The 25,981-nt window shown below is 40.2% G+C and overlaps 1 protein-coding gene and 1 non-coding gene across 4 annotated transcripts; both read left to right on the top strand.

Moving 5' to 3' along the window:
* On the top strand, positions 1–24,265 carry Mdm2 (MDM2 proto-oncogene). Of its 3 annotated transcripts, none has more exons than XM_055625979.1 (12): positions 1–190; positions 587–753; positions 922–1,006; positions 6,214–6,288; positions 9,251–9,384; positions 10,065–10,114; positions 14,309–14,376; positions 15,075–15,171; positions 16,053–16,198; positions 19,819–19,974; positions 20,698–20,775; positions 22,336–24,265. In XM_055625979.1, exons 3-12 carry the CDS (start codon positions 941–943, stop codon positions 22,906–22,908), a joined length of 1,443 nt encoding a protein of 480 aa, XP_055481954.1. In that variant the 5' UTR covers positions 1–190; positions 587–753; positions 922–940; the 3' UTR covers positions 22,909–24,265. The 3 variants fall into 3 exon arrangements, with proteins under 3 accessions (XP_055481954.1, XP_055481953.1, XP_055481955.1); XM_055625978.1 differs by having other exon boundaries at positions 2–190; positions 16,050–16,198; XM_055625980.1 differs by lacking the exon at positions 922–1,006 and having other exon boundaries at positions 2–190; positions 16,050–16,198.
* Positions 2,683–2,789, top strand: LOC129690544 (U6 spliceosomal RNA). The gene has a single exon (XR_008722302.1). It is a non-coding gene; the product is annotated as a U6 spliceosomal RNA (small nuclear RNA).
* Positions 24,266–25,981: the final 1,716 nt, after the last annotated feature.

Here is a 25,981-nt window from a genome sequence, read left to right as displayed (position 1 = left end):
TGCCCGGATGAGCCGCGGCTTCCGGCGCTCAGCCCGCGGCGGTCGGGGGCGCGCGCCGCTCAACTCCGCTTTGTCGCGGGGCCTCCCGGGGCCCGGGGAGCCGCCGTCGCTGGAGCTGCCGAGCGAAATGGTCGCTCAGGCCCAGGCCGCGCTCCCCTTGAGGGGTCGGAGGCCGCGCGGGGAGTAGCAGGTGGGCGCCGGACGCGAGGCTCCGTGCTGGGCTTGGGCGGCGCAGGGTCCCGACGGCCGCCCGCGTCCTCCGTGGCCCAGTCGCAGCCCGGGCCGGCTCGCGGGGGGCGCGGGGCGCGGAGCGCGGGGCTGGGCGACCGTTTGCTGGCGCGCGGCCCTGGCGTCCTGGGGCGGCTGAGGGCGGGGCCTCGGCTGGCGCGCGCCGGGAGGGGCGAGAAGAGCGGGGTCTCCCGGCAGGCCCAGCGGCCGGGGTCGTCTCCGGGGTCGTTCCCGGCTCTCGGCAGGGGTCGAGGCGGTAACAGGTGCCCGGCGCTCTGCGACGCGGCTTCCGGCTCGGGCGAGGCCGGGCGGCGGGACCGTGCGGCCCCGAGTTGACTCAGCTTTTCCTGTCGGGCAGGTCAAGTTTGGACACGTTCCGCGTCGGCCCTCGGAGGAGCTATGTCCTGACTTGCCTCCGGCTGGGGCTATTTAAACCCTGCCTCTCCCCCCGGAGCTGTCTGCTGGCGAGCGGAGACCGGGACCGGTGGCCTCCCCGGCGACGCCGCGTTTCCCGCGTGGATCCAGGTAAAGAACCCCTCGCTGCCGTAGTTGTGATTTTGAGAGCTGTCTTTTGTAAATGCGTATTTCGCGGATTTTTTTTTTTTTTTTTTTTTTTTTTTTTTTTTTTTTTTTTTTTTTTACCATTTCAAGTTTTTATCGTGTGTGTTTTTTTCTTCTTCTTCCTGCTTGTAGGCCAGTGTGCAATACCAGCATGTCAGTGTCTACTGAGGGTGCTGTGAGCACCTCACAGATTCCAGCTTCGGAACAAGAGGCTCTGGTTGGTATTTTTGTCTTGAGTGTGTGTGCAAAAATAACCTTGTTTTACCAGGTAATCAAGTAAAAAGCACAGTTCTTTACCTGTCGCTGCGTGTTTTGCTGAGAACGCTCAACTTTCGGTTGTAATTGCTTTAGAGAGCGAATAGTAAGATCTGCATTTCCATAGCCCTTCCTTCACCCGAGGCAGGCTTTTAGAATGCGTTCCAGTACCAAGTGTGGATGCTGAGGCTTCCGACGTGGTGTTCTACCACCGTTCAGCTTTCTGAATGATAATCTGAAAGTCACAGAAGTAATGTGTGCCTTTTGTAAAGATTTTAGTCATTCGATGCAAAAATTGCCTCATGTTTTTGAGAAAAATATGTGGAGCAGGGGGCTTGGTGGCACACCCCTGTAGTCCCAACGCTACAGAAACACTGTCTTGAAAAACTGAAAAAAAAACAAAAACAAAAAACAAACAAAACAAAACAAAACCAACAGCAACAACAAAAGCATGTTACTCGGTAAGAGAGGGGAAATAGAAACCTTAAATCCTGAATAAGCACATTTGATTTCAACACTAGTAACTCATTGAGCAGAGGTTATGACAGTCTTCACTCCTGCCAACACTGAATATTACCAGCTTGTGTGTGTGCGGGCGCAATTTGTGCATGTTTATGAGGAATAATGCGATTTGGTACATGCATGCAAGTCAAGATATTTAGCTTTCCATTTCCTTAAATGTTCAGCATTTCTTTGTCAGAAATCTTCAAATTCCTCTTCTAGTTCTTTATAAAATATGTCATAAACTGTGAGTCAGTTCTTACCATTACTGCTCTTTTGGCAGTAAAATGTATCCTGGACTGTTTCAGTCTGCACATCTCATGTCTCAGGTGAGGCAGCACATCCTTTTATTTGTTAAATAACCTGTTTATTCTGAGGTTTGCCCAAAATCTCCCTTCTTCCCCCGCTTCCTTCCCTCTCCTTTTCCCCTTCTCTCCCTTTTAATTCCCTTTTGCATTTTTCTTAGTAGCTTACATAATTCTCTAAATCTCTGCATTTCAAGTATAGTTAACTTAAAAATTTTTTACAAGTACTTGAGAATATTTTTATAAAGTCAAAATTGTTTATTTTAATGACTTGAATTTTCTTATAATGCTTCAGAAGAATTCTTCCATTTCAAGATTATGCACATATGTATAGTATTTTTATATAGCATTTTAAAACTTAAAAAAAATTTATATTAATTATAGTTGATTCACTTTGTATCCCAGCTGTAGCCCCCTCACTCATTCCTCCAATTCCACCCTCCTTTCCCTCTTCTCCCATGCCTCTCACCAAGTTCCTTTTTTTTTTTTTTAATTTATTAAGTGTGGTTTTCTTTTTCTTTTTTAAGATTTATTTAGTTTATTATTTATACAATGTTCTGCCTGCCTGTACACCTGAACGCCAGAAGAGGGCACCAGATTTCATTATAGATGGTTGTGAGCCACCTTGTGGTTGTCCGGAATTGAACTCAGGACTGAAGAGTGAGCAGTGCTCTTAACCTCTGAGCCATCTCTCCAGCCCCATTTTAAAACTTTTATATGTAGATCTTTACATGGAATTGTTTTTAAGATTATAAAGTGTTGTGTTTTTATGGTAGGTTTTTTTTTTAAATCAACTCTTGTCTTGTAAGCCTTCATAAGAAACTGGCTTTTTGCACTCGCTTCGGCAGCACATCTACTAAAATTGGAAGGATACAGAGAAGATTAGCATGGCCTCTGTGCAAGGATGACATGCAAATTTGTGAAGTGTTCTATATTTAAAAAAAGAAACTTTTTTTTTTTTTTTTTTTTTTTTTTTTTAACCAGGCATGGTGGCACATGCCTGTAATCCTAGCATTAGGAGAGGCAAGGGCAGGCAGAACTCTTGAATTTGAGGCCAGCCTGCTCTACAAAGCGAGTCCAGGACAGCCAAGCTACACAGGAACTCTGTCAAAAAACAAACATTGATATTCAAATCTTCGAAGACTGAATTATTTAATATGAAAATAAAGTTCATAAATATCCTTTTTTGTTTCCATTTCTTTTCTAAAAATTTTTCTATGGGTTGGGAAGATAGCTCAGCAGTTAAGAGCTCTTGGCTGCTCTTCTAGAGGTCCTAAGTTCAGTTCCAAGCAACCACATAGTGGCTCACGACCATCTATAATGGGATCTGATGCCCTCTTGTGGTATGCAGACTTACATGTAGAAGGAGCACCCATATACATAAAATACGTAAATAACTAAATCTTTAAAACTTTTTCAGATTATAATTATACCATTTCTCCCTTTTTCCTTCTTCCAAAACTTCCAATATACCCCTTTCTCTCAAATTCATAACCCCTTTTAAAATTACTATTACATGCCTAATACATGTTGCATTCCTAAAGACAACCTGCTCACTCTGAATGGTGTCATTTGTATGTATGTTTTCAGGGCTGACCATTGGTATTTGATAACCAGTTTGTGTGGTCTTCAGGGGGAAAAATGCACTTTACAAAATACATTTTAAAATTGTGCTAAGGGGGCTGGAGAGATGGCTCAGTGGTTAAGAGCACTGGCTGCTCTTCTAGAGGACCTGTGTTCAATTCCCAGCACCCACATGGCAGTTCATAACTGTCTGTAACCCAATTCCAAAGGAGCTGACATCCTCGCACTAATGCACATACAATAAAATTAAATAAATTATTTAAAAAAATTGTGCTAAACAGTCTTAAAAAGTGGGGCTAGAGAGTTGGTTCAGCAGTTAAGTGCACTTGCTGTTTTTATAGAGGACCCAGGTTTGATTCCCATCAAGGGCAGGGTAGCTCATCCCTCTTGTAACTTCTGAGTCAGAGGATCCGTGGCCTCTTGGCTTCCAAGAGCATTGTATGCACTTGATGCATTTACGTTTATGCTGGAGAAACACCAATACATGTAAAATAAAGTCTTTAAAAATACCAAAAAGCAATATACAAAGATGATGGTTTATGTGGTGGTGTCAGACTATAAAAATTGAGTCTTGCAGATACAAAGAGCATACAGTCATGTTACATGGCTTCTCACCCTGGTTTTTCAGACAACCTTTTATCTTTAGTCAACTCAGTGTACTTACCCTAGAAGCATTTAACGCTATTTAAAAAGTAAACTAAATGCCATGTAAAGGTGGTGTCCACTTCAGTCCTGTTTGTCTTCACACTACATCATGAGGCTGAATTCTAGGCCATGTTGACAAATAGGGCTAGTACCATATGAACAACAACCACTGCAACAGTGGAGCCATAAGCAATACTGTCCTGAGAGGGAAAGACAGCTACGTGTCTAGGAGCGCTGGCTACTCCTAGAGGACCTGGCTTCCATTCTCAGCACCCACACAGTGGTTCACAGCCGTCTGTAATTCCAGTTCTAGGGGATCGGACACTCTTTTCTGGCCTCTGTGGGGACCATGGGCGCAAGTGGTACACAAACTCATATGCAGGCAAAACATCCATATGCATAAAACAAAAGAAACAAGCTCATAGGAGCCATGGTTATTAAAGCCGTGAAGAACAGGAGCATCTTTAGTATAGTGCAAGTATAGTGGTAATAAACTTTGACTTCAGACTTGGGTTGTAGTGAGTATAATGCCACTTTATCATGGCACATGGGTGCTGGCTGCCAGGCCAGGCTCACCAGTGTCTTTGTGGGTGACAGTTTGCCAGTTAGGTGGCAGTTGTCCAGTTATTTTTAAAGATTTGTTTTATATTTTATGTATATGAATGTTTTGCCTGTGTGTATATGTATATCATGTGGCCATCTGGTGCCTACAATAGCAAGAGGAGGGTGTCAGATCTCTTGGAGCTGGAATTACAGATGGTTTTGATTTATCATGTGAGTGCTGGCTATCAAATCCAGGGCCTCTGTAAGAGCAGCAAGTGCTCTTCTAAGATAATCTTTTCTGCCCCCCCCCCCCCCCCCCACACACACACTATTATCTTCCTGCTGGGAAAGCTAGATTCGAGTCAGACAAACTGTAGTTTCTGGGTAAAATTTAACCAGCTACCTGTTTTTGTAACTAAAGTGTACTGTCATGTATTCACTCCTATAGTTCATACAGTACTACGCTCTATAGACCAGGCTGGCCTCAAACTCAGAGATCCACCTACCTCTGCCTCCTGAGTGCTGGGATTACAGGTGTGTGCCACCACCTCTTGCCTTTTAAGCTGGCTAGACAAAAAGTAACCTTCTGGCTCTTCTAATGTTGTTGGCATGCTGTTTTAAGATTTATTTACTTTTTATGTATATGAGCACTCTCTGCCTGCATGCCAGAAGAGGACATCAGATCAAATTATAGATAGTTGTGAGCTACCGTGTGGTAGCTGGGAATTATTAAACGTGGGACCCCTGGAAGAGCTGACAGTGTTCTTAACACTGAGCCATCTCTCCATCCCCTGGCATTAAATAAGGTCATATGTAATTTTTTTTGTGTGACTATTATTTAGATTTTTGGGTGTATTGTAAATGATCAATAAGTAATTAGAAATGGGTGTTTGGAGGGACATGAATTGTAGTCTTTGAATTGCTTGTTAACTTTTTGACTTAGAGTTTTTCTCTCGCAGTCAGGAATCTCGTGTATAATAGATTGGTGATAGGTTTCATCCTAAGGTACAGACTTTCCTCCTGCATTCTGTAAGTTCTCTTATGGCAGACTCATGGAATTGTTGAGTACAGTAAGCATGGATCTCACCTAGTCTGTGGTAGTAGGCAGATGAGAAGAGCTGGAGGAAGAAAGCAGTGCTCACTTTCCCATGTAGATGCAGTCTTTACAGAGGCCAGGGGAGGGTGCTGGGTCACTGAAACTGGAGTTTCAGGCAGTTGGGAGATGCTTGATGGGGGGGTTCTGGAAACTGAACTTGGGTCCTCTGCAAAAGCAGCAAGTGCTTTTAATCCCTGAGCCATCTCTCCAGCCTCTTGATACTGTTTTTTTTTTTTTTTTTTTTTAATCACAACTGATAGTACTTGATGACTTCACGATAATTGTCTAATAGTTTTTCCCAAAGCCTTTTCTCTTCTAACTCTGGTGATGTGTGCTCTTCTGTTTATGAAGTCTATTTCACTTAGTGTAAAATCATTAAACATGGTCTTTGCTGCCTGTATTGGGCTTCTTTCTGGCCATACTTGCAGGGCTTATGCTATAGAGTACTTTCATCAGTGTAACGCAGCCTTTTTTTTTTTTTTTTTTCTTTTACAGGTTAGACCAAAACCATTGCTTTTGAAGTTGCTAAAGTCTGTTGGTGCGCAAAAAGATATTTATACTATGAAAGAGGTGAGCATAACTGAGAGAACTGATGTCTTAATAGTTATATACAGCCATATGTAGAATTTTTTTTCAAGGTTGTGGGTAACATTGGTCATATAGAAAGATTTTGTAATAAGCAAGGATTGTGATCATTGGAACTATATTTTGAAGCTAAAAATTCTAATTTGTATGACTTTCCCTCCCTCCCTCCCTCCTTTCCTTTCTTGTTTTTTGAGACAGGGTCTCTTCGTTGCTCTGGCTGTCCTGGAACTCATTATGTAGACCAGGCTGCCTCTGCCTCCTGAGTGCTGGGATTAATGGTGTTGCACCACCACTGCCTGAGTTTCAATTAGTCAGGTTTTTTTTTTTTTTTTTTTTTTTGGTACGTGCGAGCGTGCGTAATTGTTACTGTTTTTTTGAGACAGGGTTTCTCTTTGTAGCCTTGGCTGTCCTTGACTCCCTTTGTAGACTGACCAGGTTGGCCTTGAACTCACAGTGATCTGCCTGCCTCTGCCTCCCTCAGTGTTGGGATAATAGGTGTGCGCCACCACACTGGGCTGAATCTTAGGAATATTTCGACATGTCCATTGATCACAGACACTGTTGACAGGCAGTAGGAAAGTAAGAATACCAAGGTTCCTCCTAGAAAATACCCTTTGAGAAGTTCCTAACAGTGTGCCTGAGAAGAACCCACTGACCAGTTCAAGAAAAGAATTTCAGTATTAAGTTAAACAAGATTTAACCTGAGTGGGAGAGCTGTATCTCAGTCACACTAAATTCTGTCTGCAATTGCCCAGTCTCACTGAAAACAATAGTTTATGAGCAAATTTTAAGGTAAAGAACAATGCAGTGTTTTATCCATAAAACCGAACGTATGTACCTGAATCACCTCACCTGAGAATTTCACTACAGATGCTGTATTCTTGTATCTCTAGAGTACAAGTTCAAACCTGCTATCCAGGCATGCCCAAGAAATCCTTGGATAAAATTTAGGGAATCCAATAATTTGGATGGCAAAGAAATTATCTTTATTTTCACTAAGTTTGAACTGAAATTTGCTTTTTCCCCCTCAATTATAAATATAAGCAACAAACTATTTGTAGTGTCTTCTGATTTGTCACCCATAAACTTGAAAATATTTTCCTGTGCTGTGCCTTATCAACATATTCTTTTATTCTTCACTGTATTAAAATCAAACTTATTAAACTTATTGTCAGTATTTTGTTAATTTAAAAGACATATATTGGGCAGGTGAGATTGGCTCAGTGGTGAAGATGTTCACTACCGAGCCAGATAACCTTTGATTCCCCAGGACTGACTTGGGAGGAGAGGACTAATTCCCTCAAATTGTCTTTTGATTTCCACTGTTGTGTGTGCACACATACACACAAAGTAAATACAGCTTTAAAAGTTAAAATAAGTAAAAGCATATGATCATTAATTCGCCATTTTGATGAACTTAAATGATTCTGAGGAGTTATCTCAGGCTTTTACGAGTCTGTCAGATGAATTCACAACACAAAAATGCCAAGAACTTTATAGTACTTCCTTCTCTCTGGGTTTCTAGTTTAAAAAAAAAAAGAACTGTGCTAGGCTTGGTAGAACATGCCTTTAATTCCTTTAATGCCTTTAATTGCCAGCCTGGTCTGCAGAGCAAGTTCTAGGACAGCCAGGGCTACCAGAGACTCCCTGTCTCAAAAAACCAAAAGTGATTGTTTGATTGATTGATTGATTCCTGCTTAGCTGGTTAGGTCTCAAGTATTAAATGATGTTTCTAGGGTTATTAACTTTGGCCTTTATCAAATCAGTTAAGAAAGCAAACACGTATGGATTTAGCAGTAGTTGTGAGAAGATAGATCAAGGCCGTCAAAAAGATTTAGATAGCTTCTGTTAAGCCATGTGCAGTGGGCTGCCCAGTGGCCTTCCTCTGCTTTCTACAGGGCATCATGAGACTTGGTGTGTGATGCTTGTATTGCTTCCTTTATGCTTTACATTATTTCTAGGTTATGTATAATAATATAAATAGTTGTTAATGCTGTATTCAAGGAGTATCGACATGGAAAAACATTTCTATATTCAGGACATATTTCTGAATGTTTTAGGTCCACAGCTGGATGAATCTGGAGGTGGGACTTATAGGGTGTGTATATGATCTGATACTACTGGTTTAGAGTTAGTTATAAGATCTTTATTCGGGGGCACTTGAGAAAGAACTGAAAACAGTGTGGGATAGATGAAAGTGCGCTGAAATAGGTGTCAAGTCCTGGGTTAGTTTCTCAATTTTTTTATGGTTTTTTTTTTTGTGTGTGTGTGTGTGTTTGTGTTTGGTGGTAGGTGTTGGTATACTCTACAGTGATAACAATTCTGTGGCTGTCAGGATGATGAAGCTATACCTAAAACTGCACTATGTACCATCAAATGTGCTGCTGAGCTTGTATTGGAATAACAAAGTATGTTGTTTAAGCTGACATAATGGCATACATGGAATATAATTTAATAGTGATGGTTGATGGACTATTTAGTGTAGATTACATTAATAATTGAAATAACTCCATTGGGAGATGTCATTGATTTCCTGTCCTCCTCTGTGATGACCTCAGCAGTGGAAGTGTATGTTTGTAACATTTATCATTGCTCTTAATTCATTGCTGTATTTGACTTGATTTTTTTTTTTCTTCAATTTTTTTTGCATTTTTGCCCTTTTTTCTTTCCTAGTATAGTATGTTAGTATGTAGGTTTTTGGACAAACTTAAATTTTATAAGAAAAAAAAGGGAGAAAAAAAACCCCACATTTAACTAATATGAACTAATTATTTCTATTTTCCATCACCTTGAAAGTGTTTAAAAGAAGCTTCTGTATACACAATGTTTGGAGTACATAGTTGTGGATGTGTTTGTTAGTGTAATCTTGTTCAGAAAATGGGGTGTTACTGAATGTGTGTGAAACTGTTACATAGTTTAATACTTTGCAACTATATTTCTCTTCCAGATTATATTTTATCTTGGCCAGTATATTATGACTAAAAGATTATATGATGAGAAGCAGCAGCATATTGTGTATTGTTCAAATGATCTTCTAGGAGATTTGTTTGGAGTGCCAAGTTTCTCTGTGAAAGAGCACAGGTAAGCCTTCTGTGTGGGCAGTTATAAAATGTCAGCTGGGCAATCATTGCATCTCTCACTTCAGTCTGTATTCTCTCAGAGCTAAGCTGTGACCAGATATACAAAATGCTAAAATTTGGATTGAGTTTTGGGGTTCTACTGCTGTTAACACTCCTGGCCCTGATTTTTTTTTTCCCTCCAGTGGAGGGCTGTTGTAGCATAATGTTTGAGAACCCAAACTCTAGAATCTTTTTTTTATTATTATTTTTAAAGATTTATTTATTTATACAGCATTCTGCCTGCATGTGTGTCTGCAGCCCAGAAGAGGGCACCAGATCTCACTATAGATGGCTGTGAGCCACCATGTGGGTGCTGGGAATTGAACTCAGGACCTCTGGAAGAGCAGCCAGTGCTCTTAACCTCGGAGCTATCTCTCCAGCCCTGAACTCTGGAATCTTAAAAACCTGTTTGTTATTGGTTTTGTCACGTGTGTGCATACATTTGCATATGCCCCACTATAAGCATGTAGGTCAGGAGTCAGTTCTCCTTTCTTCCACCATGTGGTCCCCAGGAGTCAACTCAGGTTACCAGGCCTGACCTATTTTGACACCAGCCCTGTCATTAGTTGTGTGGGTGTGTAAGTGGATCTAATTGCTCTCAGCTGTAGGTTCTCTATTTATAATTTTTTTTTTCCTTGCAAGGAAAATATATACAATGATCTACAGAAACTTGGTGGTCGTAGGTCAGCAAGGTAAGTTAATTTTGAATACTATAAACATAACTTTAAAAATCGTTATTTCTGATACAAAGTCTTATGTATCTTAGTCTAACCTCAAACTCACTATGTAGCTGAGGATCATCTGAGTAGCTTTGTGTGAGCTGAGACACAGGTAGCAGTGGTGTACATGTGGAAGTCAGAAGACAACTTTTGGAACTGGTTCACCTACCTTTCATGTCATTGCTGGAAATCCAGCTCAGATCGTTAGGCTCGTATGGTAGGTGCTTCTACCTGGTTAATTAGCCATCTTGCCAGTCCTTAATATGGCGACTTGGATGTATACTTACTGGTAGAATGCTTTCCTAGCATGTGACATTGTCACTATGTGCTTAAATTTTATGTTTCTAACTCTATTTTTTAATCAGCTCTTTCAGTGCCCACTTTTTTTTTCTAAGTTATTTGTGTGTTTTGCCTGCCTGTATGTCTGTGTGCTATGTGTGTGCAGTGCCTGTGGAGGATGGAAGAGGCCATTAGGTCTCCTAGAATGAAAGTTACAGACATGTGAGCTGCTGTGTAGGTGCTGGGAACTGAATCCAGATTCTTGGGAAGAGTAGCCAGTGCACTTAACCACGGAGGCATATTTCCAGACTCTGTTTACTTTTGTTTTGAGACTGCATCCCTATAAAATTGGCTAAGCTGGTTTAGAACATAGTTTTCCTGCTCCCCTTCCAAGCTGGGGTTGTAGTCCTCTTGGCATTCATTCATCCATTCATTCATTCATTCAGCACTGCTAGGAATTGAACTCAGACTCACCCATGCTTTTAGAAAGTGCTGTACTAGTTAGGTTCTCATTCTAGCTTTAAAAATTAAACAACCACATTTTTCATTTTATTTTATGTGTATGGGTGTTTTGCCTTATGTATGCCTGTGTACCATATGTGTGTAACGCCCAGAGAGGCCAAAAGAAGGGCATTGGGTTTCTTAGGATTGGAGTTAGACTATTGTGAGTGAGTTGCCACCTCTAGAAGAGTATCTAGTGCTCTTAACTTCCAGAGCCATCTCTTCAGCACCTCTTTTGGAAGGAAAAAAAAAAAAGAAAAGAAAAATCATGGAGCCTGATGTTATAAATTTCAGCAGTTGGGAGGCAGGTGGACCTGCTCTGCCAAGCCTACATAACGAGACACTGTCTCAAAAAAGAAAAATTCATTATGTGTTCCTTTATGCGGATATGTACACATGAGTGCAGGTGTCCATAGATGCCAGAGGGTTAGATTTCCCTGGAGTTGTTTTGAAATACTTTACATGAGTGCCCAGAACTGAACTGAGGTCTGCTGTAAGGGCAGTGTGTGCTTTTAACCACTGAACCATCTGTCCAGCCCATGAGTTTCTTAAAATTAAAAAATGACACTTAGTTGTATGTGAGCACTCTTGTGCACCGTGCTGTACATTTGGAAGTCACATGCCAGTTTGAGGAAGTCAGTCCTCCTTCCATCATGGGGTTCTTGAAGATCAAACTTTGAATTGAACTCAGGTTATCAGGTTTGGCAAGTACCCTTCTCTTTTGAGCCAGCTTGCCAGGCTCACTGATTCTTTTTTAAAGTTACTCTATGCATAATTATAATAGGAGTTTTAACTTGAATAGGAAATGTATATGAAGTAAAACTTATTATTATGAAAAGTTATAATACAAAGTTGAATGCTTTGTTATGTCTGTTGAAACCTTGGTTTTTATCAGGATTTCTTTTGAAAAACAGATAATGTTAAAAACTGGTAGAAGTAAGATCAAACCTTGAAATATATTGAGATGTTTTGGGAAGTAATATTTTATAATTACCTAGGTAGTACCTTGACACAATGAGATTTCATTTCCCTTTTCTTGCCCTTCCTATTCTTTCTCTTTGTTTCTTGAGTAGACTGACCTTATTTTTAGGTAAGCAGCATTTTACCTCTCTACTTTCAATTCTTTCTTTTTGTGGTGCTGGGAATTGAACATAAGTCCCCATGTGTGGTTCACAAGCACTGTGACATTGAGCTACATACCCAGACTGACACTGACATAACTCATTACTTTTGGAATGCAGCCTTTTTGAGAATATAATAAAAGTGCTTGGTTTTCATTCTATAAAGGTACACAAATGGATAGTATTTTCATATTTTATTTTTAAAGAAAGAATATTCCTCCTTTTTCTTCTCTTTCTTTAATAAGATAGGCTTTCACTATGCAGCCCTGGTTGGGCTAGAACTCACTATGTAGAGCAGGCTGACATTGAACTCACAGAGATCCACCTGCCTCTCTCTCCTAAATGCTGGAACTGAAGTTGTGTTTCGTTATGCCTGGCCCCTTGATAGTCCTCCTCCCCGACACTCTTCGACAGGGTATCTTTGTCCTGGCTACCTTGGAACTTATTCTGTGGACCAGGCTGGCCTCGAACTCAAAGATCCACCTTTCTCTGCCTCCCCAGGTGCTGGGATTACAGGTGTACGTCACCCTGCCTGGCCAACCAGGTTCTTACCTTAACCCAGAACAAAGTAATGATTAAGTTGCCAACTTGAGACTTTTTTGTGAGACAGAGTAGCTGTCCTGTCCTGGCTTCTGCCTCATAAATGGTGGAATTACTGGTGACCTGCTAAGGTTCTTTATGAAGTAAACCCGTAGCACAATACACAGTTATGGAATCTGTAGTATTATTTTGAATTTTCTCAAGTCTCTAATAGTCATTCATTTAAATAAACATTGACAAATTACTAGAAGGTTTTATTTTTGGTTTTAAGTTTAGGTTTAGTTAGACTAATTTTGAAAATCCTAGATAAGTGCTGTCAGCCACATCACACTTTATTATATTTGCTTCATAACTATCACATATACTAAGACAAATTTTCCATATAATACAGCCTATCTACTACGGATTCAATGGCCTTCCCTATAATGCCATTATGCAAAACAATTAATTGTGTTGACTCATCATTTTAGAGTCCTTACTCAGTGCTCAGACATGGCTTCATTGTGGATGGAAGTGCCTCAGGGAGGTAGCAAAGGGGATTTGATTGTGATTTTGGATAAATTTGTCTATTGCAGCTCTGGAATTTTGATGTTTTGAGAGCTTGGTTCTGTAAAACTTGCAGAACTCATTTAAATTCGTTATTTTCTAATCTGAATCTTTGACCTACTTACAGCCATCTCTTGATGAGTGGTACCACACTTTTTCATGAGTTAGACTCTTGGGATCCTCTTAATACCTACTTCCTTACATTGCATATCAAATACCTGGTCTTAACCAGGTTTTTTGGCTCATTTTTTCTCAAGTTGATCTTTTTTCACATGCTTTAATACTTTTTGTTTGTATTTCAAATACAATTTGCTTGTCTATGCTCTGTTATTTGTTTTCCCATACTGGACATTGAGCCCAGGACCTCACACACGCTAATTGAGGTCTCTTCCACTGAAATTACCTACAGCCCTTTTCATTTTAGTTGACAGTCTCACTGAGTTGCTTAGGCTGGCCTCAGATTTGTAATCCTCAGATCTAAGGGGTGATTGATATATATCATTGTGCCTAGTGGTTTGTTTCTTTCTCTCTTTTTTTTTTTCTCCTCCTTTTAAAAAAATTCTATTCAGAGGGATTTTCTTCTAATTTAGGAGTTTTATGATTGCTCCAGCAAGGGGGAAGGGGGCCTATTTCTATGAGCTAGGAAATCAGCTTTATTTCTTGAACTAAAACCTTTTTAGCCTGAGAAGATGGTGTTAGGCAAGATTTTTGATAACCTCTGAGAAGAATGACATCTTGTGCTGTTTGGCTGAAGACACACGACTCTTTGCACAGTGACTTTGCATTTTACTGTTTCACTAAGAATGAATAAATTTTAATTTTGTGCCACAGGAATTATTTGTATCTAGATGCTTTCTAACATACTATCTCTTGGGCCTGAAATTTCTTTCATATACTAGTTTGAATGCATGCAATTACAAAATATTCCCAGATAGATCTTCACAACCTCTTTCCCCCACATTTAGCAGGTGGTACTACTTTTGTTTCCTCTGCTAGTATGTCTGAAAATTTGCTTATCTTACTTTATAGTTACTGTTTTAAAGTTGAATTTATATTCCAGCGTGCAAATAACATTTATTGAAAGGTTAAATATTTTACAGAGCTTGTATTAGACTGGTCCATGTTGAATTCTTGTGTTTTTTTGTTTGTTTGTTTTGATTCAGTTATCACTTTTTCTTAGAATCTTCAGACTCTGGCACATCGATGAATGAGAGCAGATACCAGCCTGAAGGTGGGAGTGATCTGAAGGTAATTTACTTATTCTTTTTTTTTTTTTTAAGATTTATTTATGTATTATGTATACAATGCTCTGCATGCATGCATGCCTGTAGGTCAGAAGAGGCCACCAGATCTCATTTTAGATGGTTGTGAGCTACTATGTAGTTTCTGGGAATTGAACTCAGGACCTCTGGAAGAGCAGCTAGTGCTCTTAACCTCTAAGCCATTTCGCTAGTCCCTTACTTCTTATTCTGATACAGTGTTTCTTTTTAAAAGATTTTCTTTCTCTTTTCTGTTTTTGTTTCTGTTTCTTTGTGTGCCCTTGGTTGTCTTATACTCACTTTGTAGACCAGGCTGGCCTTGAGCTCAAAGGGCTCTGCCTGCTTCTGCCTCCCTGAGTACCATGCCAGGCCTTTTAAAGTTTTTCCAGGTGTGTGTGTTGTCTGTGGGTGTGTGAGTGTGTGTTTATGTGTGGCTGCATCCTCCAGCCAGAAGAGTGTGAGATTGATTGGGTCTGCCATTACAGGTGCTTGTGAGTTGCCCCAGACATGAGTGATGGGAACCAAACGCATCCAGGCAAGAACAGCACATGTTCGTAATCTTTTAGCCATCTCTCTAGATTCATGACAAATAGTTTTTGAAAATTGGGAGGGCTATATAAAACAACTTGGAACAGCCAAGGTTTTTATGTTTGTTTTGCAATGTTTAACTTTTTCTTTTGTATTTAGGACCCTGTTCAAGATCCACAAGAAGAGAAGCCTTCATCTTCTGATTCATTTTCTAGACCAACTACCTCATCTAGAAGGAGAGCAATTAGCGAGACAGGTATATATGAATATCTGTTTGCCATATTGAGTAGTTGTTTGGCGTTCTTCCTCCAGTACAGCAGTTCCCAATCTTTCACTGGGGTTGCTTAAGACCATTGGGAAACGGATATTTATGATTCAGAACAGTAGGGAAACTGCATTCATGAAGTAACGACAAATAATTTTATGGTTGAGGCTTCCCATAGCATGAGGAACTGCGTTCAAAGGTCACAGCATTAAGAAGGTTTAGAACCACTGGTCTAGACCCGTAAATTTGGTATCTTTAATAAAAGGAGATTAAGTCTTGATTTCTGTTTTATCTATCTTTCTTATGTACATGAGTGTTCTACCTGCGTGTGCACCTGCATGCCAGAAGAGGACATTAAGGGGGTATAGATGGTTGTAAGCCACCATGTGATTTTAAATTAAACTCAGGGAATTAAACTCAGGACTTCCAAGCCATCTCTTTAGCCCCCTTTATCTTACTTTTAGAGACAAGGTCTTTATATAGACCAGGCTTCCCTCAACTCAGAGATCTACCTGCCTCTGCCTTCCAAGTGCTGGTGTTAAAAGTTGCTACCACATGTAGAATAATCTTATTTTGAAAGCTTAGTATTGACAGAAAAATTGTATGCTGTTAGATCACTGAAAGCCCTAGATTGATTAACTTTATAGTAACTAGTGTAGATAAAGTTTGGATGGTTGGAATTTTTTAAGTAGAACTTGTACTTTTGGACAGAGCCGATGAAACACTGTTGACTCTTCCAATGTTAACGGTTAACTTTACTGTTTAATTGAAATTAAATTTTGTTATAACTATGTGCTGAAGGCATTTTAATTTCTAAATAAGTCAGTCACAGTACATGGATTTAACTACCCATTTCCCTTAATCTGTAGAAGAAAATGCAGATGACCTGCCTGGTGACCGACAGAGGAAGCGCCACAGATCCCTTTCTTTTGATGAGAGCCTGGCTCTGTGTGTGCTGAGAGGGATGTGCTGTGAAAGAAGCAGCAGCAGTGAATCCACAGAGACCCCAGAGCATCAGGTAGTGTTCTGGTTTTGAGTATTTAAAAAAATGTTTTTTAATATGTAAGTGTTTTACCTGCCAGGATGAGTGCCATGTACAGGCAGTGCCCGTGGAGGCCAGAAGAGGGTGTCGAATCCCATGGATCTGGGGTTAGGGATGGTTGTGAGCCATGGTGTGGGTGCGGGGAATGGAACCTGGGTTCTCTGAAGTGCGACAAATGCTCTAACTCCTGAGTCATCCCTCTAGTCCTGTGCTTTGGTTTTAAATAAAACAAGGCTTTAAAAATAATCTAGTCCTTACAGTCCTGATAAGCCTGTAAATAGAGTGCCTATGTTTCATGTGAGACGATTGCTGAACCCAGTGGTAAAGTTTTATTTCTATTTAGAGTTTTCTTCTTCCAGTCCTAATGGGACAGTAGAGGATTGCTGAACCCAGTGGTAAAGTTTTATTTCTATTTAGAGTTTTCTTCTTCCAGTCCTAATGGGACAGTAGAGTAGCACTGCGCCTGGCAAAATACAAATTCCATCATTACTGAGAACCTTTGGACCACTGTACTAGTACTCAGCTCAGGTGTTTTGGAGCATAAAGTAATCTGAACATTTAGAAATTACATATTTTAGGGGCTGGAAAGATGGCTCAGAGGTTAAGAGCACTGGCTGTTCTTCCAGAGGTCCTGAGTTCAATTCCCAGCAACCATCTGGTGGCTCGCAACCATCTCTAATGAGATCTGGTGCCCTCTTCTGGCATGCAGGTGAACATGCAGACAGAACATTGTATATATAATAAATAAATAAATCTTAAAAAAAAAAAGGAAAAACCTAGAAATTACATATTTTAAATAAGAGAAGGAAACTGGAAATTCAGCTCAGTTATATAATATAGAAATCTAAGGCTAGTTTGTTTTGGTTGTTTGTTTGCTTGTTTTCCTTGCCAAGGATCAAATCCAGGAGTTCACACATGCTAGGGAAGCACTCTACCACTGAATTATACCTCTAGCTCTTGAGAATTTAAAGACAAGGATTCACTGTGTTAACCTGGCTGGCCTAGAACTTGTGGAAACTCACACTGAACTCTGAGATCCACCTGCCTCTCTGCCTCCAGAGGGCTGGAATTAAAGGCCTCGCTTTAGGTGTCTCTTGAATGTTGGGAGGTTTAGCTGAATTGGCGGTCTGTATCAGTAAAGACAGTACTGGTTCTCACTGTCTGTGCCTGTGTTAGTAACCTATGTTATACAGAGCTAGTTGATAAGTAGGCCTTTGATTTCTGGGTCAGTGAATGACAGATACTCACTCAGACCATGCTGACATGCTGCATTATCTGTAGGCATGAAGTAATTAGGAAAATGATAATAGTAAACTCTACCCTAGGACCTGTTCCTTTGATAGCTACAGCTGTTGGACAAGGTTTGCAGGCATGAGTTCCCTCCTACTAACTGGTCCTTATATTCAAAATTCGATCAGTTGCTTAATCCCGTAACAGTCATGTCACTCTAATACCAATGGGTGTGTTTAGCCAGGCCAGTTATAATGTAGGAGCTCATAGCTTGCTAAGACCGGCCTTTCTTGAGCAGCCTGAATATCACCTTTTGGCAGTACTAGGTAGTCTGGATATTTTTGTATAATTCTTTAAAACATAGAGAACACTGAACCAGTTGTGATAGGAAACCCTGTTTTACTCTTCTAGTTACTGTATTATGTATACTTTTTTCTCCCAAACCAATGAGAACAGAGAGGTTCCCTTCGGAGTACTGAGCAGAGCAGTGCTTGCGTAACCCAGTAGATGACTCCTGAGAGCAAGTTTTTATATGTATAGTCGGTATTAAGTCACGTCTTTGTCAGACTTTGCATTTATTCTTGTAAGTAAAATTGTGCTTATGTAGACTTGATTCCTATATAGCAGACCACCACAGTTAAATAATGAAGACATTTAATAAGTCTTAGGAGACAGTGCTTGAGTGATTACTTGTGGCCTGGAATTGGATCTGGTTAGATAATGTTTAATGAATATACAAACTTAAAGTTAGGCTAATTTTATTCATTACGGATGGGCTTTTAAAAATAGGTTTCTGGCCATCTCGCTGTCTTTCTTTTCAGTGCTAGAGGTTGAACCGGGACTCTAGGCATGCTAAGCAAATGTTCTGTCAGTTAATTGCATCTCAAATCACTCGCTCGCTTGCTCGCTCACTCTTTCTCTCTGTGTTCTAGCTAATGTAATAGAATCTGTTCTTGTTAGGTACTTAGAACATGGTCTGTGGACAAGATAGAAGTGTCATTGCTGCTGAAGGAACACTGGACTCACTGGACACGTGATTGTCCTGTCTGTGCTGTGAATTGGAGCTGGTTCTTGATGGCTTGCTTTTTCTGTTCCAGCAGCATCACTTGAAAGTCTTGACTGCACAATTTTTGTTGATTGTATAGGCATTTAATTCATAGTTTTTATACTACAAGGTAACTGTATATTCTTTAGAAGTGAAATGTGCCTGAAGTGAAACAGCTTACTGGTAGCAAACAGAGAAAGCCTGTGTTTTAAATTCTAGAATGAAGTATTTTCCTCAGTTGTAAGTTAGGATTCAGTTGCCAATCAATTTAGGGTAGGAATTGAAGTTGAATCTTGTTTTGTTTTTTGAGACGGCTCTTTCTATGAAGTCCTTGCTCTTGGCTGTTCTTGAACTTGCTGTGTAGACCAGGCTGGTCTTGAACTCTCAGAGATCCTCCTGCTTCTGCCTCCTGAATGCTGGGATTAAAGACATGCACCACCATTCCCAGCTCTTGATTCAGAAGATTATAGCCTATGTGTTCCTATCCTTAACATAGACGGAAGCTACTGAAGCTGTGATTAAAGCCTAAAATGAGGAGTCAATTAAATAGATAGAATTTAAAATTTTGTCTTGAAGCTTTTCAAATCAAAGTTATTCTCAAAGTTTATTTAAAACCAACTATGTTGCTGGGTTGGTGGCACTGGCGTTACTCCCAGCTTCAGAAAGCAGAGAGTTCACAGCCAGTGTGGTCTACCTGTCAGCCTCAGGCCAGCCAGGACCACGCAGTGAGAAAGACCCTCTCCTAAAAGAACAACCCAATTCTGCCTGACACACTAATGGTGTGTTTGAAGCTGGGCACAGTGGTGCACGCCTGTAATCCCAGTACTCGGGGAGGCAGAGGCAGGTGGATTGCTGTGAGTTTGAGGCCAGCCTGGTCTACAAAGCCAAGTCCAGGACAGCAGAGGCTACACAGAGATACCGTGTCTTGAAAAAACAAAAAAGAAAAAAAAAAATTGTGTGTTTGAGGTAGGTCTTAGCCTTCCTGTATTTAATAGAAACTTGTAGTTATGCGTCATATAATTAATGGTTGTGTATGTAATCAATAATCATACAAGTAGGAAAGGTCATTAAATGTGCAAGAGCTCTTATGGTATTGTCAGAGCCTTTGCTAAAGAAAGATAAGCAGTTTAGAAACTTAGATTATCGTAGGAAAAGTTAGTGTCAAGATTGATTTAGGAATTAATGTAGTAACCTTGAACCTTAACCTAGTGTCAAATCTGTGTAGTTTGAGCCTAAGAAAGAGTGGCATAGGATGAATTAGGAAGCTCTTAATGAGGCCCAGAAGCAGTGTGTTTAAGTTTACTTTATTCTTTCTCCATAGGATCTTGATGATGGTGTAAGTGAACATTCCGGTGATTGGTTGGATCAGGATGCAGTTTCTGATCAGTTTAGTGTAGAATTTGAAGTTGAGTCTCTCGATTCAGAAGACTACAGCCTGAGTGAAGAAGGGCATGAGCTCTCGGATGAGGATGATGAGGTGGGTTTCCATGCTTGCCACCTTTTAATAAGACTGGAGATGGGATCTTTTCTGAGTCACTTGAAAGTCTTGATTTTTGATTTGTTCAGAATAGAATATTGCTTTGTGCATGAGGCAAATTTTTATAGTGTCTTTATTGTTTATTTATATTATAGTCTCATACTACTAAGTCAAAAACTTAGGAGACTGAACTGTGTTTTTTGTGTGTTTGTTTGTTTTGAGACAGAGTATCACCATGTATTCCTTGCTGACCCTGAACTGTCTGTAGACCAACCTGGCCTAGAACTCACAGTGATTCGCCTGTCTCTGCCTCCTGAGTACTGGGATCAAAGACATGAGTCATCACTTCTGTTTCCCCCTTCTTAAAACTAATTTGTTTTTCACAAATGTCAAACACAGAACAGTGTTAAATAGTACCTATGTATCTCTTTTTTTTGGGAGTAACTATACCTTTAGCATTTCTGGTTGTCCTCTGGGTAATAACTAAAGTTATAACATACGTTTACTTGAGGATTTTGTTTGGTTTTAAGTATTTAATAACTCTTGCCCTGGTGGGTAAAGATTTTACTGTCCTATTTTTCCTATTTGACATGAACTGCATTTGACTTTCCTTTCAGAACTTCTCATGGACAGTTAGTGGCTCAAGCTATTAGTTTAGAACTTACTAAGAATTCAGCCTTGTTTGAAAGGTACTGAGTTGATGATAATGAGTTTGTCTTATAGGTCTATCGAGTCACAGTGTATCAGGCTGGAGAAAGTGATGCAGACTCCTTTGAGGGAGATCCTGAAATTTCCTTAGCTGTAAGTATATAGATACTTCACAGAAATAAAATCATAGTGCTGAGATCAGAATTGGGAAAATATGTTTAATTTACTCCTTGAAATGAGGTGATTATATATAGTTAAAACTTTAAACTGCATGACTTAGAGTATTTCTCTGTTGTACTGGGATCTGTTGCTACATTTGTTTGGTTTTATGGGGTGGAATTTAAACTTGAACATACTGGATGACTTGAAACTACTCTGTAAGACCTTTTGGTTGGTTTGGGGTATGAGTGGAAGCCATACATAAGAATCAAAAATCAGTATGGCAGAGTGCATACACTTTGCCCCATTGCTTCTATATTAGCCTGCTTGCCAGGCTAATGGAAACCTGATATATTTATTCAGGGTACGCTAGGAAGTGTCTTCAGGCAGAACTTAACCTTCAGTTTATGCGAAGATAATAGGATATGTTCAGTAATGAGGCGGGATGTGAAAGAGTGCCTTTCTAAGTGTGCGCAGAGCAGTTGGGACAAGGAAGAGACTGGGCAATTAGAACACAGGAGAACATTGATAGGAATGAGACATATATTTTGGATTGTGGCAAGAATGGTAGATCTTAGTTCCAGTAGCTGACAAGATCTCTTACGGATGAAAATAGGGAATATCTAGTTGAACTGTGGCCTTTAGAGCATGTCTTAAAGAATCCTAGTTATTGGTGTCTTGGAAGTGCTTTTCTAGGAAGAGCAGGTTTCTCTAGATTTATTGTGTAATATCACCTATGTTGGGCTCCAGTTATTGCTAGACTGTCTTTGACCTACTAACTGCCCAAGTAATGACATGGAGACTTTTATTAATAGAAAAGCTTGACCTTAGCTTAGGCTTGTTCCCAACTAGCTCATAGAACTTAAATTAGCCCGTTTACTAATCTGTTCTGCCACATGGCTTGACATCTTCTCAGTCCTGGCCCCTGTTTGTTCCCCTGCCTGGCTAATCTCCACTCCACTCCACTCCCCAACCCCCGTTCTTTCCTAGCATTCTTATCTCTGCCTGGAAGTCCCGCCTGTCCTCTCCTGCTTTGCTATAGACCGTTCAGCTCTTTATTAAACCAGTCACTTCACTCTCTTCGGTACAGAAGTCAGTTCTTGAATAATATGGATAACAACCTTTACACAATGCAAAAAAAAAAAATCACCCCAACAATGTAGTGTCTAGGCAGTATCCAGGATTGAGCTTTGAAGGAAGTGGGTGCAAAGGAAGAGATGGCCTGTCATTTACTTCAGCTAAGTGGATGAGGTAATAATCTATCCTTTAATAGGCTTGCAGAGTGCTCTGTGGCTTCCAGTCAAAGAAACATCTATTATTTTACATAGTTCCTGTGTGTGTGCATGAAAGGGAACATTCCTAAAAATCTACCTTTTTAGCTAATTTTGGTATACAGTATTAACTATAGTCCTCATGTTCTTTTTGCTTGTTTTATGTAAAATATGAAGTACTGAAAATTAAACTGTGATACACTTTTACCTCAGGCATACTGAAGTTACTAACTAGCCTTGCTTTGACTACTAGCTAAAGAGGTTATGTTGTCTTTTATTGAAGGACTATTGGAAATGTACCTCTTGCAATGAAATGAATCCTCCACTTCCACCACACTGCAACAGATGTTGGACCCTTCGTGAGAATTGGCTTCCAGAAGATAAAGGGAAAGATAAAGGGGAAGACTCTGAAAAAGCCAAACTGGAAAACTCAGCTCAGGCAGAAGAAGCCTTAGATGTGCCAGATGGCAGGAAAAGTACAGTGAATGAGTCTAAAGATTCATGCCCTGAGGAAAGTGATGATAAAGTCACGTGGGCCTCCCAGTCACAAGAGAGTGAGGACTATTCCCAGCCATCAACTTCCAGTAGCATTGTTTATAGCCCCCAAGAAGATGTCAAAGAGTTGAAGGAAAGAACACAAGTCAAAGAAGAAAGTATGGAGTCTAGCTTCTCTCTCAGTGCTGTTGAACCGTGTGTGATTTGTCAAGGGCGGCCTAAAAATGGCTGTATTGTTCATGGCAAAACTGGACATCTCATGTCATGTTTCACATGTGCAAAGAAGCTTAAAAAAAGGAATAAGCCCTGCCCAGTATGCAGACAGCCAATTCAGATGATTGTGCTAACTTATTTCAGCTAGCTGACCTGGCCATAAAAATAGAATTCATAACTATATAACTTCCAAAGTTAGACAACATGGGTTTTATTTTTAATTGTATCCAATAAAGGCAGAAAAGTATCTTAGTCTACGTAAAATTCACTGTATAAATTTATCCTTGAAAGTAAGAATATTGAATGTTTCATTTTGTTTTAGGAAATTTTCTCTTGGCTATATATTTTACATTTGGGTTTTAATTAATTTGCATTGGCTGTGTAGCTCCTTTTTCATCCTTATTTTAATACTCTCTACTTGGAAGGACAGTTGGAAGTGAACTACATTCAGTGAAGTGAGTCCTCTTCCTCATCTGCAAATGGTAATGGACCCTCCTGAGAACTGACCACATAAGAAGTATTTGATAGTTTATTTTTCTCTGTTCACATAAGAGCATTTTATTTATTTAGTAGCTTTCATGAAAGGAATTAAAGGCTATGACTGACTGGCTATTTAAGTTATTGAAAGGGCTTAGTTCTCTAGCAGTTGTGAGTTGTGGGTTGGAGAGATGGATGGTTTAGCAGGTACAGGCACTCGCTGTGTAAGCCTGGCACCTGAGCTTGATCCCTGAAACTTGCTTTGTAAGCCTGACAATGTGAGCTTGATCTGTGGAACTCCCAAAGGAGGGTTCTAGTTATACAGAGTTGTTCTCTGATCTCCATATGATCTCCACTCTTTTTTTTTTTTAAAGGTATGAGTTAATATCTGTTAACATGTAAGTAAAAACACACACCTTATTTCCGGCTTCTTGGTATTCAGAGTGTGGGGTCATTGGTGTACTGTGTCTCCCAGGTTGAAAGGCCTTAGAAGCACCTTTTTGGGTTCAGGTCCATGGATCTTGATGGTTGCCTAAGTTTTAGGCCTGTACTTAGGCTAGGTTAGTAACCAGTCCATTCAGAAAGACTAATTCAGAACATGGAAAAAGAGAACTTATTTTAAAACATGCATAGTATTTTAAAATGACTTCTCCATCCATGTAGATTAACCTCGTGATTCATAATAATCTTCCCCTTTGAAGGATCTTAAAAGTTTTTACGTGTTCAAGTATAGAAAATAAAGTCATCTGGACTGTAAGTTGAGTGTGACTGAAGGATAGTTTTGTATTGTTCAAAAACAAAACAACAACAACAAAAAAGCCGTTGCTCCCACATGAGTAAGCATTAGAGTAGGACAACAGCCAGGAGCAGTCAGTACCTCAGCTTTGGCATCCCAACTCAGTGAAGTTGCATTTCTTTCTGATTTACAATTTTGATGTTATATCCTTGTGGAATGTTAGTTTCTAAATGTTTAGGTGCGGTATACATTATTTATTTGCAAATAAATGGTTTATTAAATATTTAAAGAACTTTCAAATGTAGTATCTTACATTTTGTTTTTTTTTTTGAGACATGGTCTCTACTATCTTCCTATGTGTTCCTGAGACAGGGTTTCTCTGTGTAGCCTTGGCTGTCCTGGACTCAATTTGTAGACCAGGCTGGCCTCAAACTCACAGAGGCAGATCCACCTGCCTCTGCTTCCCAGAGTGCTGGGATTACAGGCACACGCCACCGCAGCTGGCTATTTTTATGTTTATTGGTGTTTTTGCTGCATGTATGTCTATATGAAGGCATCAGATCCCCTGGAACTGGAGTTAGAAAAAGGTGTGAGCTGCCATGTGGGTGCTGGGAATTTAAACTGGGTCCTTAGATCACTTGCCTCTGCCTCCTGAGTGCTGGGATTAAAAGTGTGTACCACCTCCACCTGGCTGACTTTTTTTTTTTTTTAATAAATGGGTTTCCAGAATTGTGCATGGAAGTGTGACTTAGAAGCAGCATTTTGGGAGGGCTGAGCTCCGGCACCCATTAACAGTAGACTCTTAATTGCTATGAAAATAGTTCAAGAGGTGGTTCCTGGCCAGCAGCAAAGAAGTTTCATTTTAAAAAACACTGCATTCAAAGTACAGTGCTTTCTTAATGGACACAGGCCTTGGTCAGTTAAGACTTTCATTTTGATAGGAGTTAATGACTTGCCTTTTTTTCCTATTATAAAAGCAACATACAGAAATTTTGGAGGGTGGGGTTTAAGCTTTGGAGAGAGTTCAGTCCTTTCACATTCATGAAAGAAATGAGAGGAGGAAACAGTTGTCCTGAAACAAGTTTCTACCTTCCTTTTTTTTTTTTCCCCTTCTTTCGTTCCCTCATGTCTGATTTTAAAATTGTAGTTCCAGTCTGGCTCAGCAGGTAGACCCGTGCTGCTAAGTCTCAGGGACTGTTTAATTACGGGATTTGATTGCCCTCTGCCCTACACACACACACTGTATTGTGTGCATTGTGCATGCAAACTGTACCATGAAAATGTTACAACTATCCATTTCACGACTGTGAGGAGGGCTTATAGAGCTGCTTGTTAATGCTAGCATGTGAATTTTAACCATTCTTGGGCTGGTGGTGTATAGCCATCAGCTCACTCCAATAGGTACAAATTTAAATACATGTAGGCAAAACATGCCGTGGAACTTATGCCTAAGGGTCTCCTAGTACACATTTCCTAAATTGCAATGAATTTTTTAAAATGGAGAAATGTTTGCAACTTAAAATGGAGGTATTCAGGTGGCTGAGATAGATGGCCTGGTAAAAGTGTTGGCCGTAAGCCTGGTGGCAGGTGATTCTGTCCCCAGGTACCATGAAGAAAGCTGGAAGCAGTGGCAGTTATATCTAGCCCAGCAGAGGGGACAGTCCCCTGGAAACTTGCAGAAACTGCTGCAGCAAGGTGGACGGCTGAGACATTCCCTAAAGCTAACACACATCATACAGATGCTAATTAAATATGCATGTTTTTATTTTCTAGTCAGGGGTTGTCTGTGTAGACTTGGCTGTCCTGGGCTCCATTTTTAGATCAGGCTGGCCTTGAACTCACAGAGATCCTCTTGCTTCAGCCTCCCTGAGTGCTGGGATTACAGGTGTGTGCCACCACCCCTGGCTAAATTTGCATGTAAGTAGATAGTATTGTGTAGTCACTTTTTCTTTAGGGGTGAAGACAGGGTTAGTTCCCAGCACATAATGGTGGCTTATAACTTCTAACT

Source organism: Psammomys obesus, unplaced genomic scaffold, assembly GCF_907164565.1.
Source record: "Psammomys obesus unplaced genomic scaffold, mPsaObe1.curated_primary_1811, whole genome shotgun sequence".
Lineage (NCBI taxonomy): Eukaryota > Metazoa > Chordata > Mammalia > Rodentia > Muridae > Psammomys > Psammomys obesus.
This window is presented reverse-complemented; position numbering and strand designations above follow the sequence as displayed.

What these genes read in the sequence shown, in the direction of transcription:
- Mdm2 (XM_055625978.1), top strand. Translation starts at nt 941, where the DNA reads ATGTCAGTGTCTACTGAGGGTGCTGTGAGCACCTCACAGATTCCAGCT. An exon ending in CTTCGGAACAAGAGGCTCTG is followed by an intron (nt 1,007 to 6,213) that starts GTTGGTATTTTT and finishes TTTCTTTTACAG; the next exon opens with GTTAGACCAAAACCATTGCT. An exon ending in GAGAGCAATTAGCGAGACAG is followed by an intron (nt 15,172 to 16,049) that starts GTATATATGAAT and finishes CTTAATCTGTAG; the next exon opens with AAGAAAATGCAGATGACCTG.